This window comes from Carcharhinus amblyrhynchos, chromosome 31, assembly GCF_965287045.1.
Source record: "Carcharhinus amblyrhynchos chromosome 31, sCarAmb.v2.hapA, whole genome shotgun sequence".
In the NCBI taxonomy this organism is placed as follows: Eukaryota; Metazoa; Chordata; class Chondrichthyes; order Carcharhiniformes; family Carcharhinidae; genus Carcharhinus; species Carcharhinus amblyrhynchos.
The window spans coordinates 19,141,128-19,160,116 of record NC_137354.1 but is presented as its reverse complement, the minus strand read 5'-3'; the positions used below and the strand labels follow the sequence as shown (position 1 = coordinate 19,160,116).

Here is an 18,989-nt window from a genome sequence, read left to right as displayed (position 1 = left end):
ATCAGGGAGAGTTGGGAAATCCCGTCGGATTGCAGAATGGAAAAGTTACGGACCTACGGAGAAGCAAGGTCAGAGAGAGACTTGGAAAGAGGGGTGGGAATTTTAACACAGCCGTTTTGCTCAGCTGAGAGCCCGAGTGGTTCAGCGAGCTCGGGGGTGATGTGAACAACCCAGTGAGTTCTGGTATCTCGCCCACCCGCTAAACCTTCACTCTTCCCGGGAGATCCACTCAGAAGTCTCCCAACACCAGGTTAAAGTCCAACAGGTTTATGTGGAATCTCACCTGCTGAAGGAGCAGCGCTCCGAAAGCTCGTGATTCCAAATAAACCTCCTGGACTCTAACCTGGTGTTGTGAGACTTCTTACTGTGCCCACCCCACCCCAACACCAGCATCTCCACATCACGGGAGAAGCAGGACTGAGAGGATGTCAGCATGTTAATGGAGTGCTATTTATTCCTATCATCCTGCAGGAGTCGCAGGATGGGGCTGGCGAACAGGATTTCTCCTTTCGGCAGCCTCTGCTATGAGATATACATCAGCATTTCCATCACTGCATCTCTCTCTCTCCCTCTTCCCCGACCTACCCGAGACAGGGAACTCAATCAGCCCGGCTCACATACACTCAACTGTCTGGAGTGAACGCTTGAATCACTGGTCTTCTGTCTCAAGTCACAGACAAGTTACAACGCAGGAGACCCTGGTCTGAATCGGGGAATGGGCTGCAGTGTTTTCCGTGAATTCAGGTTTATGTAGAGAAGGAAAGGCAGTGTCGAGAGGGCTGGAATAGTGACAGAGTACAGGAACGAGATAGAGAATCTGGTGAACTGGTGCGGTAAGAAGAATCTCTCCCTCAATGTCGAAGGAGATTGTCATCGAGCTCAGGAAGTGTAGTGGAGAACATGCCCATCAATGGGGACAAAGTAGAAATCACCAAGGTGTCCAGATCACCAACAACCAGTCCTGGTCCCCCCCCACCCCCACGCCAACACTGTAGTTAGGAAAGCCCCACCAAAGCCTCTACTTTCTCAGAAGACTAAGGAAATTTGGCATGTCCGCTACGACTCTCACCAACTTTTACAGATGGACCATAGGAAGCATTCTTTCTGGTTGTATCACAGCTTGGTCTGGGCTCCTGCTCTGCCCAAGATCGCAGGAAACTACAAAAGGCTGTGAATGTAACCCAATCCATCAGGCAAACCAGCCCCCCATCCATTGACTCTGTCTACACTTCCCGCTGCCTCGGGAAAAGCAGCCAGTATAATCGAGGACCCCACCGCACCCCGGACATTCTCTCTTCCACCTTCAGGAAAAAGATACAAAAGTCTGAGGTCATGTACCAACTGACTCAAGAACAACTTCTTCCCTGCTGCTGTCATCAGACTTTTGAATGGACCTACCTCGCATTAAGTTGATCTTTCTCTACACCCCTGGCTTTGACTGTAACACCACACTCTGCACTCTCTCCTTTCCTTCTCTATGAATGGTATGCTTTGCGCAAGAGACAATACTTTTCACTGTGTACCAATACGTGTGACAATAATAAATCGAATCAGATAGTTGGGGCTGGAGGTTAGGGAGGTGTAGACGAGGGGTCCAGCGGAGGCAGGGACAGGGTCAGGCTCGGGTAACAGAAGGCCGGGTGGCTGATCAGAGTCTATTAATTGCTCAAAAGTGAAGGAAGATCCCAGTGTGTGTGGTTTTACCTCCTGGGTGATGTGGGCACTTGGAAATCGCTGTAGTACGTTCACGGCGATGGTTGCCATGGCGTCGGTTTGCCCCTCTGTATACTTTAACAGGAGTGGGATGGTTTCGGGAAGAAGTGCATTCTTTAGGGCGAGGAGGTACATCTTTATATCCGCCTCTTCTGTGGCTGTGTTCAGCCCATACAGGATCACTCTCTTTGCAGCCTCGACTTCCTGTCAAACATACGGAAGAGTTAGCAGCCTGTCCTGAGACCGTAGGCGGAATCGAACCCGGGTCCCTGGCACTGTGAGGCAGCAGTGCCAACCACTGTGCCACCCAATTGTTTGCCAATACCGCTGGAACCACTCACCTGGAGTTGACACAGGTTCCTCTGGCACAGTTTGCCAATGACTGCTCCGATCACAGAAATGGTGGTGTCTCGGATTTCTCTGCTTGCGATCTTACCCCGGAGCTTAGCCTGCAAAGGAGCGACACCAAGCAGGTTAATGTTCCCAGCACTGTTTAAATAACACCTGGCTCATTGAGGGAACTACACACTCTGAGGGCGAGATGTCCCCTCGCGCCCTGGGGCGCGATTTCCAGCAGCGGGGGGCCACCATTCTGAAACTCGGTGTCACGCGGGGGAGAGGGGTTCACCTTCAGAAAGGGCTGGAAAATCTGATGCTCCAAAAAGAGAATCAGAATGGATTTGAAGCCCTAACTCTGTATTCTCTCTCCAACACATGCTGCCCAATTTGCTGAGATCTTCCAACATCTCGTGGACCTGGGGGATCCTTGTTCACGAAAGCCAGAAGGCTGGTACACAGGTCCAGAAGATTAATAGGGAAAGTAGATGGAATGCTGCCTTTATTTCAAAGAGGGATGGAGTATAAAAGTAAAGAGGTACGGCTCCAACTGTCCAAGGTATTGGTGAGGCCACATTTAGAATATTGTACACAGTTTTGGTCCCCTTATTTAAAGGGAAATATGCATCATCATTGGTGGCTGTACATGTGAGGTTTACTGGGATGATCCTGGGTATGGAGGGACCACCATATGAGGAAAGATTAAACAGGTTGGGTCTGGACTCCAAAAGAATGAAAGGATTAGACAAAGAGGAGACTGGTGTGGAGTGTCAACACTGGCATGGAACTGTCAGGCCGAACGCCGTGTTGCTGTGATGTACCCAGTTATGAACACTTTGTAACCAAGCCGGGAGCTGAAGTGTGCCTCAATATTATCTGGACTTTTCAGAACTTTGTGACCGGGATCTTATGACCTCATTCAGCTGAGGCTCCTAAAATCCTGCCTGAAGCCAGCGGAGAATTCCGTTCTGCGTGCTGGGAAAATTCCAGCCAATGTGTCTCAAGCCAGGAAAATCTGCTGGCAAGAAAGCAGCCCTTTTACCAGCTGCTGGGTGCTGGGTTCCCAGGGCCCTGCTGAGCCAAGAGCGGCGCAAGATAATTTCAACAAACTGACCCGATATAATTAGACAAGGTGAGTTTTTGGCGCTCAGGCGCGCATTGCCAGTGAAGAGGTGGCATTGTACCAGGGTTCCTAATCCTGTAAGGCGTGATTCAGACGTACCAGCAACACGTGTAAAAGCTCTTTGGTCGGGCGGGAAGTGAAGGCACTGGCGTACAGGAATGTCCGCAGTTCAGGAGTCTGGGCTTCCTTGTTGAAATCCAGGTACTCAGCGAGAGCTCTCAGTGAGGGTTCTGTCTGCGCAGCTGTAGCAGAGTCGATGAGGAAGGAGCTAGAACAGGACACAGATAGTGAAGAACCATTCGCCATCGCAGCCGCAACTGGTTTCAATCGCAAATTAGAGAAGTAATCATCTCCAAAAGAGAATAATGAATAGTACCCAACATATTTAAAGTGTCAAATGGGGTGGGGGGGGGGGCGGAGAAGAGGGGGTAATTTCTCACACCCATTTCCCCCCACGCTCCACCATCACATTTTGCAAACCGACCCACTCACAGCCAGCTGCTCACCCTGAATTCATCAATAACTGAAGGTAGCATCCTCTGTGGATGTCTCACAGCTCGGTACAGCTCCTGCTCTCAGCAAGACTGCAAGAAACTACAAAGGCTCGTAAACCACAGAATCATAGAAACCCTACAGTGCAGAAGGAGGCCATTTGGCCCATCGAGTCTGCCCTGGCAACAACCCCACCCAGGCCCCATCCCCTGTAACTCCACGTATTTACCCTGCTGATTCCCTGACTCGATGGGGCAACTTAGCACAGCCAATCAACATAGCCCGCAAATCTTTGGACTGTGAGAGGAAACTGGAGACGCGGAGGAAGCCCACGCAGACATGGGGAGAATGTACAAACTCCACACTGACAGTGACCCGGGACAGGAATTGAATCCGGATCCCTGGCACTATGAGGCAGCAGTGCTGACCACTGTGCCACCCAGCTGTGAACATAGCCCCGTCCATCACGCAAACCAGCCCCCCATCCATTGACTCTGTCTACACTTCCCACTGCCTTGGAAAAGCAGCCAGCATAATCAAGGACCCCACACATCCCGGACATTCTCTCTTCCACCTTCTTCTGTTGGGAAATATACTGACATGGCTTGAGAACTGGTTCAGGGGCTAAAGACAGAGAGTAGGAATACTTTTTTTAAAAAAATTCGTGGGACACTCGTGGCCAGCATTTATTGCCCACCCCTAGTTGCCCTTGGAGGGCAGTTGAGTCAACCACATTGCTGTGGCTCTGGAGTCACGTGTAGGCCAGACCGGGTAAGGACGGCAGATTTCCTTCCCTAAAGGACATTAGTGAACCAGATGGGTTTTTCTGACAATCGACAATGGTTTCGTGGTCATCGGTAGATTCTTAATTCCAGATATTTTTTATTGAATTCAAATTCCACCATCTGCTGTGACGGGATTCGAACCCGGGTCCCCAGATATTAGCTGAGTTAATAGTCTGGTGATAATACCATTAGGCCATGGCCTCCCCAGTGGGCCGTTTGCAGGTTGGCAGGCTGTGACGAGCCGGATATCACGAGGATCAGTGTTTGAGTTGCAGCCATGCACACCGTACATCAATGATTGGGAGGGACTGCAGCCTATCCCCCATGGTTCAGCCTGTCTGACACTCAAACACTGACAAAAGAAAGGTTTCCAATTCTATGCTCTGCTAAGTGTGAGATGGGTGCGCGCTTGCCAGGGAGAAAGCGATTCCTAGACAAGGCGCACATTTAAGATCACGGAAGGGACACGGGGGGGGGCATTGACTCACGTCTCATCGCTAGCTGACTTCTCCAGCAAACGCAGCACATCGATCTTCTTCGCTTCTCTCAGCAGCTGAACAAACTCCAGGAACCTCCGTGTGGTGGAGACTTCAGAAAAGTCCCGTAGGTCTACCTTTTCAGTCAGGCTTTTCAAATAGTCACTTGCCTGGAAGAGAAACAGAGTCAGCTTTCATTGTAGGTTTTGACCGGAGCCCAACAACAATTCAACTTAACGAAGGAATAATCCGCAGATGGAAAAGGCAATTGCTACAAACATGTCAGATGTTTTTAAATTCATTTGTGGGACATGGGTGTCTCTGGCTGGCCAGCATTTATTGCCCGTCCCTAGTTGCCCGAGAGCAGTTGAGAGTCATAGGATCGTAGAATCCTACAGAGCAGGAGGAGGCCATTTGGCCCATTCAGTCTGCACCTACCACAATCCCATCCAGGCCCTATCACCATAACCCCATGCATTTGCCCTAGCCAGTCCCTCTGACACTAAGGGGCAATTTAGCACGGCCAATCAACCTAACTTAAACATCTTAGGACTCTGGGAGGAAACTGCAGCACCCGGAGGAAACCCACGCAGACACAGGGAGAGTGTGCAAACTCCACACAGACAATGACCCGAGCCAGGAATCGAACTCAGGACCCTGGCGCTGTGAATCAGCGATGCTAACCACTGTGCCATGCACAGTCAACCACATTTCTCTGGAGTCACATGTAGATCAGGTAAGGATGGCAGATTTCCTTCCCTAAAGGACATTAGTGAACCCAGATGGGTTTTTCCGACAATCGACAATGGTTCCACGGTCATCAGTAGATTCTTAATTCCAGGGTTTTTAAAATTGATTTTGAATTCCACCATTTGCCATGGCAGGATTCGAACCCAGGTCTCCAGAATTTTAGCTGAGTTTCTGGATTAAAAGTCTAGCGATGATACCCCTAGGCCATCGCCTTCTTCCAATGAGTGATGCTCTCCTAATGGTTTGGACAAAACAATAATGTCAGTCAACCTCTGTGAACTTAACCTCAGCCAAGACTTTCAAGATAATAGAGGATTAAAGAGATATTCTTAGTTCCTTCCTTCCCGCAGGATCCAGTCTCTGTTGGTTTAACACAGTTTTGTATTCTTCAAGGTGCACTAATTAAACAGTAGGAAAACTTAGATACAAGCCCCCCGCTGGCAAGACTGATGTAGAAATTGGTATAACTTTTGGTGCAGTGTTTGTATGTACGCAACGTAGGAAGTTCAGAGGCTATGTCTCCATCCATCATTCGCAATCTTCATTTTTGATTATATTTTGATTTGATTTATTATTGTCACATGTACAGTGAAAAATATTGCTTCTTGTGCACTATACAGACAAAGCATACCGGTCATAGAGAAGGAAAGGAGACAGTGCAAAATGTAGTGTTACAGTCATAGCTAGGGTGTAGAGAAAGATCAATTTAATGCGAGGAAGGTTCATTTAGGAGTCTGACGGCAGCAGGGAAGAAGCTGTTCTTGAGTTGGTTGATATGTGACCTCAGATTTTTGTACCTTTTTCCCGACAGAAGAAGGTGGAAGAGAGAATGTCTAAGGCGCGTGGGGTCCTTAATTATGCTGGCTGCTTTGCTGAGGCAGCGGGAAGTGTAGACAGAGTTAATGGATGGGAGGCTGGTTTGTGTGATGGATTGGGGCTACGTTCACCACCCTTCTGTAGTTTCTTGCAGTCTTGGGCAGAGCAGGAGCCCAGACCAAGCTGTGATACAACCAGAAAGAATGCTTTCTATGGTGCATCTGTAAAAGTTGGTGCGAGTCGTAGCTAATGTGCCAAATTTCCTTAGTTTTCTGAGAAAGTAGAGGTGTTGGTGGGCTTTCTTAACTATAGTGTCAGCGTGGGGGGACCAGATGGTTGGTGAACCGGACAGTTCCCCCTCCCTGCCCCTCTCTCGCAATATCACCATTCTGTCTTTGCCCCTGACTCATTCCTTTAGAAATCTCAAACTCTGTCCACTGCAAACAAATTCACCTCAGGTTTCCCCCCTCCCAACACCCCGTACGTCACATTTGACAGAGCTGTAGCTCTAGCTCATGTCCCACTTTGCTCCCTTTGTGACAACTACACGTGAGGCAAGAACTGCAAAAGCTGGAAACCGGAAATAAAAACAGAGGAAGCCGGGGATTTGGAGCAGCTCAGACATAGAAAATACGATTGGGAGTGGGCGGCACGGTGGTTAGCACTTCTGCCTCACAGCGCCAGGGAGCCGGGTTCGATTCCTGGCTTGGGTAACTGTGCGGAGTCTGCACATTCTCCCGGTATCTGCGTGGGTTTCCTTTGGATGCTCTGGTTTCCTCCCACAGTCCAAAGACGTGTGGGTTAGGTGGCTTGGCCATGCTGGGTTATTGCTTAGTGCCGAGGGGACTAGCTAGGGTAAATGCATGGGGTTATGGGGATAGGATCTTAGTGGTTGTGTTTGGTGCACTCGATGGGCCGGGTGGCACTGTATGAATCTATGAGTTGGCCATTAAACCGTCTATCTAAACACCATACTCCCAGCGCTTTTACACGTTTAGAACATAAATTAGCCTCAGAGAAGGGACGATCTAATTTTTCAAGGTATTTCTGTGGCACTCAATGAGGAAGGATACAGATCCAGGATGTCAGAAGCCCTCTGCCCCCTTCCCAATGCTGATTGGCTGCGCATTGTGAACACTTCCCTTATTAATTACTTTCCTCACGTTGATTTGAGGCTTCTGGCTCAGTTTTCAGGGTAAAACCAACTAATCTCTGACAGTGAACCTCAAGACACACATCGCAATCCTGAAAGCTACTGCAATGGAGGTGAATTTAATATATTCGGTTCCGTTGAAGTAATGACCTTGGCCTCATAGCCCTGCATTCAGGCCTACTCTCCGAATGAAAGCTGCTTATCGAAAGCTGCTAGCTCTTTGTTTTCCCTCGCACTTTGATGCTCCTTACCAAATCTTCAAGGTTTTTGTCAGACGGCGCACTTGCAGAAATTTGGCCACTGTCAAAGTGGAGCTGTCGTCACCATGGCGATGAAACATGGCAGCCATCCTGCAGCCATCGGGTCCCACCAAGAGCAAAACATCGATCGGCCGGTTCGGGACGTGGGGACCGGGCGTGGCTGGGGGGGGGGGGGGGCGCAGAAGGCCCCTCACCCCTGTCTGACCCTTCAGTGAGGACCAGGGTTGACCTTTGAACTCTCCCCGTTCGCCCACATTCACCTCAAGGCTGTGAAAGGTTAAAGAAGCTCTCACCAAAATATTAATCGAGACTTTAGCTGCGTCCAAAACAATACTGGAATTTAAATGCTTCCCAGAGCTTTGAGCCAAACGGAGGGGCAAAGAGGCAACTGACCAGGTTCTGAAACCACACTCCCACTTGGCAAGTCTGCAAGATAGCCCCCGCACTTGTTGTTCACAGTGCTGTTATCTCATTTGACAAAGGCCGTGTGAATAACCTCCTCCCTGCTCTTCAAAGTGCTGGATTTCTGAAGGATAGGGGCCAAACACGGGCAATTGGGACTAGCTTAGGGGTTAAAGAAAGAGGCAGTATGGACAAGTTGGGCCGAAGGGCCCTTTTCCATGTGTAAACCTCGATGACTCATAGCGCCACCGTCCAGGTCAGATTTGTGTGGTGGCACTTGGCACGGTTACACAGGCACCATTCTGCATCACTCCTGCCCCAGTCTGAGTGTTCAGGACACCACCCCCGTCAAGAACTCACGCCCCGAATCCAGGCTGACTCCCCGTTGTTGCACCCATGGAGATGCCCTCTTCCTGATGGGGTGGCACCATGGTTAGCACTGCTGCCTCACAGTGCCAGGGAGGCGGGTTCAATTCTGGCCTCAGGTAACTGTGTAGAGTTTGCATGCTCCCCCCGTGTCTGCGTGGGTTTCCTCCGGTTTCCTCCCACACCCCAAAGATGTGCGGATTTGGTGGATTGGCCATGCTAAATTGCCCCTTAGTGTCCAAAGATGTGTAATTTAGGTGGACTAGCCCTTTAGTGTCCAAAGATGTGCAGATTAGATGGATTAGCCACGGTAAATGTGTGGGGTTACAGGAATAAGGCGGGATAGAGGGCCTGGGTAAGATAATCAGCCAGAGCACAGACTCAATGGGCCAAATGGCCTCCTTCTGCACTGTAGGGATTCTATGATGTGAGTCCAAACTTTGAGCCCAGTTTACCATCGCAGGCAAATATACAAGATCCCATGACACTACTCGAAGGAGACGGGGAGATTTCCCTGGGCAATATTTATCCTTCAGTTAATAGCACAACATCTGTTCATTATCGCATTGCGATTGTGGGAACTTGCAAAGTGGCTGCTGCCAAATGCCATACAACACAACTCGACACGTAAAGGTTAAACACTTTAGAATATCCCCACAGTATAGCAGTCACGATATAAATACAAGCCTTCCTTTCTTTAACAAACTGAAAAGAACCATTTGACAATGCCTCCAATTCTTTCCTTTTGCTGCTACACTTTGCTGCCTTGTATATTTGGCTGTATTTGTGAATCAATCTTTGTTAAGTACATTTCCGAGACAATTCTGCATTTCACCTGCCAATAATTCAGGTGCAGAAACCCACATCTCACTGCCCACATGAATGTTACTCGGTGGTGGTGTAGTGAGGTTGTCGCTGGACTCGTAATCCAGAGACCGGGGGTAATGCTCAGAGGACCTGGGTTCGAATCCCACCAAGGCAGATAGTGAAATTTGAATTAAATGGTGGGCATGAAACATTGTTGTAAAAATCCATCTGGTTCACACATGTCCTTTAAGGAAATCTGCCATCCTTACCTGATCTGGCTTACATGTGACTCCAGATCCTACTTTACTTAATTCTACTCTACTTTCTCAGAGAGCTAAGGAAATTCGGCATATCCGCAATGACTCTCACCAACTTTTACAGGTGCACCATAGAAAGCATTCTTTCTGGTTGTATCACAGCTTGGTATGGGCTCCTGCTCTGCCCAAGACCGCAAGAAACTACAAAAGGTCATGAATGTAGCCCAGTCCATCACTCAAACTAGCCTCCCACCCAGTGACTCTGTCTACACCTCCTGCTGCCTCGGAAAAGCAGCCAACAAAATTAAAGACCCCAAACACCCCGAACATTCTCTTTTCCACCTTCTTCCGTCAGGAAAAAGATACAAAAGTCTGAGGTCATGTACCAACTGACTCAAGAACAGCTTCTTCCCTGCTGCCGTCAGGCTTTTGAATGGACCTACCTCACATTAATAGAAATCATAGAAACCCTACAGTACAGAAAGAGGCCCTTCGGCCCATTGAGTCTGCATTGACCACAATCCCACCCAGGCCCTACCCCCATATCCCTACATACGTTTACCCAATAATCCCTCTAACCTATGCATCTCAGGACACTAAGGGGCAATTTTAGCATGGCCAGTCAAACCAACCCGCACATCTTTGGACTGTGGGAGGAAACCGGAGCACCCGGAGGAAACCCACGCAGAAATGAGGAGAATGTGCAAACTCCACACAGACAGTGACCCAAGCTGGGAATTGAACCCAGGTCACTGGCACTGTGAAGCAGCAGTGCTAACCACTGTGCTACCGTGCCACCTTCTGTCTACACCCTAGCTTTGGCTGTAACACTACATTCTGCACTCTCTCGTTTCCTTCTCTACGAACAGTATGCTTTGTCTGTATAGTGCACAAGAAACAATACTTCTCACTGTATGCGACACACATGACAATAATAAATCAAATCAAATCGAATCAAGATCCATAGCAATGTGGTTGATTGCTAACTGCCCTCTGGAATATCCTAGCGAAACACTCGGCTCAAGGGCTATTCATGATGGCAACCACATTCACTGAAGGGGCAGCACAGTGGTTAGCACTGCTGCCTCACAGTGCCAGGGACCTGGGTTCGATTCCCGGCTTGGGTCACTGTCTGTGTCGGGTCTGCAGGTTCTCCCCGATGGCGGGGGAAATGGCAAAGGGACTAATGGTAATTTACCAAAATTCGCTGGACTCTGGGGTGGTTTCTGCAGGTTGGAAAACAGCAAATGTGACACCACTGTTTAAAAATGAGGTAGGCAAAACGTGAGTAACTATAGATCAGTTAGTTTAACTTCTGAGAAAATGCTTGAATCCGTCATCAAGGAACAAATAGCGAGACATCTGGATATAAATGATCCCATTGGTTAAGACGTTCATGAAGGGCAGGTCATGTTTGACATGTTTGGTCCAGTTTCCTCCCAGAGTCCAGAGATGTGTGGGTTAGGTTGATTGGCTGTGCTAAATTAATGTCAGGGGGATTAGCCGGGTAAATATTAGGGGATAGGGACTGGGTGGGATTGCCTTTGGTGCAGACTCAATGGGCCGAATGGCCTCCTTCTGGACTGTAGGGATTCTATGAGGCACTGATTATAAACTTCAAGGCTACGATGTAATCACAAGGTTCAGGTGAAAATTGTAAAACATTTCAAATTTGCTTTTGCACTGCATGCCATTGAGTGTCCTTGATAGGATTGCTGATTTGAAACCTCTCCCAATATTTTACATCGAGTAAATAATCGCTGGGCAACAGCCCCAACTTTCTGCACCCTCATTTTGTGTTGTTACCTTGTGTGTAGCAGCTTAAGAAAGGGCAATTTCCATTGTATCCACTCTGTCTGCAGCTATTCTTTTAGTGTCCCAGGATAAGACAATGACGGTCCAGGAATTTGTCAGATCGTAGACCGTTATGGCTTCCCCGATATATTTTCCCTGCTGATATTAATTACTTTTATTTTTACTCTTCATTAGCCCCTTTGTCGCCCCTCTTATTTCTATTATGAAATCTACATTTTACTCAGACACAAAGGGCCTTGCACGCCCCAAGAATGGAAAATACCCCACCGAGGTCAACGGACCTTTGCATAGTCCTGTCCCGCCCGTTACAATTCCCATGGTGGGTGGGACGGGGACAGGGAAGTTCGACCCAAAATATCTGTTCAACATTTCGGTCTTTTCACCTTCTTTACTTTCCTCTGCCACTGAGTGACCAATCTTCTCTTTAGCTACTCTCCTCCTTTTATTAAAATGCTTTTAAAAGCTCTTACAATTTGTCTTTACATTCGTACGTAGCTTAGTCTATATTTTTCCATATTTCTCATGCATGCAATTCTTTTTGCAACATTACAAGTCTCTTCTCCTAATATAATACTATCCCTTAGGGCAGTACGGTGGCACAGTGGTTAACGTCGCTGCCTCACAACACCAGGGACCCGGGTTCAATTCCCAGCTTGATTTATTAACTGAATTCAAGTTCCATCAGCTGCCATGGTGGGATTTGAACCCATGTCCGTGGAGCATTAGCCTGGGCCTCTGGATTATGAGGTCAGTCACTACACCACCATCTTCATGCACTTTTTACGTGTAGACCGGACTTTTGGTTGTAGAAGCTCCATTTTGTCCCATTGAATAGACAATGAACAATCAACTGGTCGACAGCAGTGTACACTAGTGCAACGGGAGATTGCCCGTCACCCCCTAGACATTCCCTCCCCTCCCCCTCCACCTGTTGCCAATTGCTGTCTGGAATATACCTCCCCCTTCCCCCCCATGATCGCTGCCCCACCTGATTCCCTCCCAATCTATTGCCCATCCCGGCCAATTTTCCCTCAAACCCCATGATGCAGAGTTCCCCCCTTCCCTCTATGGAGCTCCCCCCTCCATTAGGCCCTGCCCCCATGGCACTGCCAGGGGCACTGCCCTGCCCCCGAACACATTGGGGGTGGGGGGGGGGGGTGCTTCATGATTCTGTTCCCACTGGCAAGGCCGTCATGTCTGTCTCCCATTGCTGGGTGGCCATACATGATCCTCACCGGTGAGAACCTCATCCATCAAGCAGCGAAGGGCAAGTGAGATAAGGCCCAGAGCTCACTAGTTGCGTATAAATTAAGTTTTGAATATTGAAATTGGCTTCACGCTGCCAGTAACATTGTGAGAGGCAAAAAAAACCAAGCATGAACCCGCTTTTTTGCCTCTCACCGGATCTTACCAGCTCCGTCACACTGGTAAGATCCCCAAGCTGGTTAGGATTATGTTCATTGGAATTTAGAGGGGATCCTCAAAGAAACTTATAAAATTCCAACAGGATTAGACAGGGTAGATTCAGAAAGAATGTTCCCAATGGCAGGGGAACTCAGAATCAGCAGTCATAGTTTGAGGATAAGGGGTAAACCTTTTGGAACTGAGATGAGGAGAAATTTCTTCACCCAGAGGGTGGGAAATGTGTGGAATTCACTCCCAAAGAGAACAGTTGAGGCTAAAACGTTATGTGACTCCAAGATGGAATTAAATCTAGCTCTTGTTGCTAAAGAGATCAAAGGATATACTCCTTATACACCTATGACTGTGTGGTCATATTTCCCTCCAACTCACTGATCAAGTTTGCCGATAACACCACTGTACTGGGTCGGATCTCAAACAGTGATGAGACAGAGTACAGGAATGAGATAGAGAATCTGGTGAACTGGTGCGGCAACAATAATCTCTCCCTCAACAACAACAAAATGAAGTAGATTGTCACCGACTTCAAGAAGTGTAGAGAACATACCCCTGTCTACATCAACAGGGATGAAGTAGAAAGGGTTCAGAACATCAAGTTTTTAGGTGTCCAGGTCACCACCGTCCTGGTCCCCCCCATGCCGACACTACAGTTAAGAAAACCCACCAACACCTCTACTTTCTCAGAAGACTAAGGAAATTTGGCGTGTCAGCTACGACTCTCACCAACTTTTACAGATGCATCATAGAAAGTATTCTTTCTGGTTGTATCACAGCTTGGTCTGGGCTCCTGCTCTGCCCAAGAAAGCAAAGAACTATAAAAGATCGTGAGTGTAGCTCAATCCATCACGCAAACCAGCCTCCCACCCATTGAATCTGTCCACATGTCCCACTGCCTTGGCAAAGCAGTCGGCATGATTAAGGACCCCACGTACCCCGGACATTCTCTCTTCCACCTTCTTCCATCAGGAAAAAGATACAAAAATCTGAGGTCACGTACCAACCGACTCAAGTACAGCTTCTTCCCCGCTGCCGTCAAAACTTTTGAATGGACTTACTTTGCATAAAGTTGATCTTTCTCTGCACCCTAGCTATGACACTACATTCTGCTCTCTCTCCTTTCCTTCTCTATGAACAGTATGCTTTGTCTGTATAGCGTGCAAGAAACAATACTTTTCACTGTGTACTAATACACATGACAATAATAAATCAAATCAAAAATCTGGGAGGGGAAAGGGGGGGGAAATCGGGATATTGAATTTGATGATCACGACGAACGGTGGAACAGACTCAAAGGGCTGAGTGGCTTCCTCCCACTTCTGGTTTCGACGTATTAGTTCAGCTTGGGACATTGCAACACTTCTTCACTGCTACTGAAACGTCTAATCAAGGCTTCACCTCAAAAGCAGGGCAAAGAATTCAAGATGTAAGCTTTTGAATTCATTCGAAGATTAGCTCTGACATTACAGCGGGGAGTTGGCACAATTACAATGGTGAAAAAAACCCCTCAAGGTCAGCGAGTGCAGAGAGACCAAGGCTGTTTGCATTCTCTGCTCCACCCTAACTCCTTATTAAGTCATAAACCTTCATCCTCAGCAAGGGAAGCTGATGCACTGTTGGCCACACACCAGTAGAGAACTTTCTGATAATTCCACTTAAGTGTTCAAATGATATTGTCTTATCACTTGAGATGTAATATATGGATTTAATCTTAATTCCCCTGATGCATTCAGCTGCAGCGGAATGGAATCCCTCCAGTGTGGAAAGGGGCCATTTGGCCCATCGAGTCTGCACTGCCCACCCCGACTCTCCCCTCCGCCCCCTGCCCACTGCCCCTATTTTGCTCGGCAAAACAGAGTTTATTGGCTGTGAGCACTCTGGTGCATTGAGAGGTAGTGAGAATGCTGCCAGGCAGCCTCGCTGGCATACAGAAAAATCAAATAACTGAACCTACTTCAATTTATAACATAACAGCAACTGCAATATCCCAGTATAAATGACTAATTCATTTCAATCCAGCCGAGTTTAAATTTATCTTTTATTTACTCATTTCTCTGGAGGATAAGTTTTATTTGATACATTTATTTATTTAGCATGCTCATCCTCCAACCCACACATCTTTGGACACTAAGAGGCAATTTAGCATGGCCAATCCACCCACCTACGCATCTTTGGACACTAAGGGGCAATTTAGCGTGGCCAATCCACCTAACCTGCACATCTTTGAACACTAAGGGGCAATTTAGCATGGCCAATCCACCTAACCTGCACATCTTTGGACACTAAGGGGCAATTTAGCATGGCCAATCCACCTAACCTACACATCTTTGGACACTAAGGGGCAATTTAGCATGGCCAATCCACCTAACCTACACATCTTTGGACACTAAGGGGCAATTTAACATGGCCAATCCACCTAACCTGCACATCTTTGGACACTAAGGGGCAATTTAGCATGGCCAATCCACCTAACCTACACATCTTTGGATACTAAGGGGCAATTTAGCATGGCCAATCCACCGAACCTGCACATCTTTGGACACTAAGGGGCAATTTAGCATGGCCAATCCACCTAACCTGCACATCTTTGGACACTAAGGGGCAATTTAGCATGGCCAATCCACCTAACCTACACATCTTTGGATACTAAGGGGCAATTTAGCATGGCCAATCCACCTAACCTACACATCTTTGGACACTAAGGGGCAATTTAGCATGGCCAATCCACCGAACCTGCACATCTTTGGACACTAAGGGGCAATTTAGCATGGCCAATCCACCTAACCTACACATCTTTGGAGTGTGGGAGGAAACCCATGCAGACGCGGGGAGAATGTGCAAACTCCACACAGACGGTGACCCAAGCCGGGAATTGAACACAGATCCCAGGCGCTGTGAGGCAGCAGTGCTAACCACTATGCCACCTTTGTAATATGTCAAAAAAAAACAATATTTACAAGCTGATGTCAATGTTGTCAGATATTGTGGATAATAATAGTGTCTCACACAGACTGTGGTTCACCAGCTAATCCAGGCCCATTCTGTAACAGAAGGTTAGCAAACAGGGTATTGTATCTACTCAGCAAATTGGTGATGTTAGAACACAGTGTGGATACTTACAGGTGTACACACTTTGCAGGGTTCCTTCACCAGACTCCCAGTCAGAGGGAAGGGTGTATAGATCCCGAGGTCACGCAGCACTTGCTGGAGAGTTTTCCCGGAAAGTTGTGCGGGCCAGTTTTCCGAGGACAGGCGGTGAAGATGCTGTCTGTGGTGGACAGAATCACTTTGGTGACTGACCTCCAGTAAATGCAACTTTGGCCCACTCAATACACGCAGCCGATTGGGCCAAGCAGCACAGAGATAATAAAAATCATAGAATCTCTACAACGCAGATAGAACCATTTGGCCCATCAATTCTGCACCCACTCTCCGAAAGAGCATCCTACTCAAGCCCACCTCCCCCCCATCCTATCATTGTAAACACCTCCCCTCCCCCCACCAACACCCACCATGGCCAATCCACCTAACCTATACATCTTTGGACACTAAGGGGCAATTTAGCATGGCCAATCCACCTAACCTGCACATCTTTGGACACTAAGGGACAATTTAGCATGGCCAATCCACCTAATCCGCACATCTTTGGACGCTAAGGGCAATTTAGCATGGCCAATCCACCTAATCCGCACATCTTTGGACGCTAAGGGGCAATTTAGCATGGCCAATCCACCTAATCCGCACATCTTTGGACACTAAGGGCAATTTAGCATGGCCAATCCACCTAATCCGCACTTTTTTGGACACTAAGGGACAATTTAGCATGGCCAATCCACCTAATTCGCACAAGTTTGGACTGTGGGAGGAAACTGGAGCACTCGGAGCAAACCCACGCAGACACGGGGAGAACGTGCAGACTCCACACAGTGTGACCTGAGGCCGAGAATCGAACCCAGGACCCTGGCGCTGTGAGGCAGCAGTGCTAACCGCTGTGCCACCCAGAACGAGCAAGCGGCTGAACAACCAGACCCCAGCAAAATGGCAGAAGGTGCATTTACATAGCACCGATCCCGACCTCAGCATGTCAAAAAAGCCTTTTCCAGCCTAATGGGGCTGCTTTCAAAGGTTACTGGCAGCCATTTTGTGCACAGTACGGGTGCCACTCGCAGAGGAGAGGATTCGATACCCTTCCTTTCTCGTCCTGTGGGATAAACGTTGGGCAGGAAGCCGGCAGAACTCCCTTGATCTTTGAACGGAGCCGTTATCGCAAAGGGCAGATGAGGCCTGGACCGTTTCCACGATGGAGCACGCACAGTTCCCACCCTTTTTTTTTTGACAATAAACCTCATCCCTCCGTTCCACAGCCACACACACACACACACACACACACACGAGAGCAAGCAACGCTCGGGAAAACCTTGAACGGATCTTGGCACCGATTGTTGATTGAAGGTTGAGGCGGATCACGTGACTCTCCTCAGTAACAGCTGCTTTGATAAGACCATCCTCCAGAGAATAAAGACCTTTACAGGTGGACTGCCACTGAACTCCCAGAACCTTGAATGAAAGGCCAAGATTTTTGTTTTAAAAATCAAACATCTGCTGAACCAACGGCAAACTGAAGGACTTCTAAAAGCTTCTGAAAAGCACATCACCTAAGGATGGTGATTTGGCATCCTGTGGATTGAGCAGTTAGGTTGCGTTGGGCAACCGTAGTTGGCTAAGGCACACAAGAAACAGGAGGGGGTGTGTAGACCTCTCCAGCCTAAATATCCGCCCTATATTAACATCAACGCTGACCTGAACCTAGCTCCAACACCCATGTTCCTGCTTGCCTTAACCCTTGACTCCCAATTCAGCCACGAACATGAAGACGGAGGCAAAATACTGCGGATGCTCTGAAACCAAAGAGCAGAAAATTTGACAGCGTCTGCGGAGAGAATGGTAGAATCCCTGCAGTGCAGGAGGCCATTCAGCCCATCCACAATCTCTTCATTCATTAGACAATGAGCTGGAACTGGGTTCAGACGCGTTCAGACACTGTTAGAAAGCACGGTCCCGTTCAGACTAAACCGTTTTTTAGAGGGAATTGAGAGCGGGTCATCCTCACTGAAGCTTTTTCCCTCAGTTGGGGCTGAGGAACTGGTCTTGCCAGCAGGATACAGAAGGGCACATCTGATCTGACCGTCTGCCCCTCTACCGTGGCTACATTCACGGCCGGGTAACCTTGGCGAGGGGGCACGCGGTGTCCACGGGCACAGTCCAGGCCTTCCGTGCTCGTTGGGCACCGCAGGGGTGGGGGTGGATTATTGACCCATTTAATCACATTCTGCTTTGATGTTTTAAGTTTCACTTCAGATTTGCTTTGGGCCGTTCCCTTTTAAGGGGCTGCCCTTCTCGCTTTGTCCCTCAGTTTATCTGATTGAAAGTTACACTCAAAAGAGTTGGAGCTGCTTCCAGACAGGGAAAGGATGTGGAAGGGTAAAGCGGAGACCTGTGTTTGTATTGAACTCCAGTGCTCCAATAAATAGTATGGCACCGTGGGTTAGCACTGCCGCCTCACAGCGCCAGGGAGCCGGGTTCAATTCCCGGCTTGGGTCACTGTCTGTGTCGAGTCTGCACATTCTCCCCATGTCTGCGTGGGTTTCCTCCGGGTGCCCCGGTTTCCTCCCACAGTCCGAAAGACGTGCTGGTTAGGTGCATTAATTGTGTGAAATTGTCCCTCAGTGTCCGTGAACAGGAGTGTGGTGACTAGGGGATTTTCACAGTAACTTCATTGCAGTGTTAATGTAAGCCTACTTGCGACGCTCATAAATAAACTTTTAACTGTAAAAGTGTTGGGAATCATCAGAATATCTTCTGCTCCCTACTTCAGTCAATGCAAATTTATCCATAAAATACACTGGTTTGACCACAGCCTGAACTCAGTTCAGGTCAGTTCTGTTCCTGCAGCAGAGGATGGACGCTGGAGAAGTAACAATCTCAGACAGGAGGTTGTGAGCAGTCTGATTCGGATAGT

At 48.3% G+C, this 18,989-nt stretch overlaps 1 protein-coding gene across 1 annotated transcript in view; it reads right to left on the bottom strand.

Annotated features, from left to right (window-relative positions):
- LOC145360415 (microsomal triglyceride transfer protein large subunit-like) overlaps nt 1–18,989 on the bottom strand; it is a 51,889-nt gene that overhangs the window by 17,262 nt on the left and 15,638 nt on the right. The window contains exons 6-11 of the mRNA XM_080215614.1: nt 17,388–17,527; nt 16,091–16,238; nt 4,938–5,095; nt 3,272–3,440; nt 2,055–2,162; nt 1,705–1,917 (exon numbers count right to left, since the gene is read on the bottom strand). Of these exons, the coding sequence (XP_080071740.1) occupies nt 1,705–1,917; nt 2,055–2,162; nt 3,272–3,440; nt 4,938–5,095; nt 16,091–16,238; nt 17,388–17,527 (936 nt within the window). The remainder of the gene's footprint in view (nt 1–1,704; nt 1,918–2,054; nt 2,163–3,271; nt 3,441–4,937; nt 5,096–16,090; nt 16,239–17,387; nt 17,528–18,989) is intronic.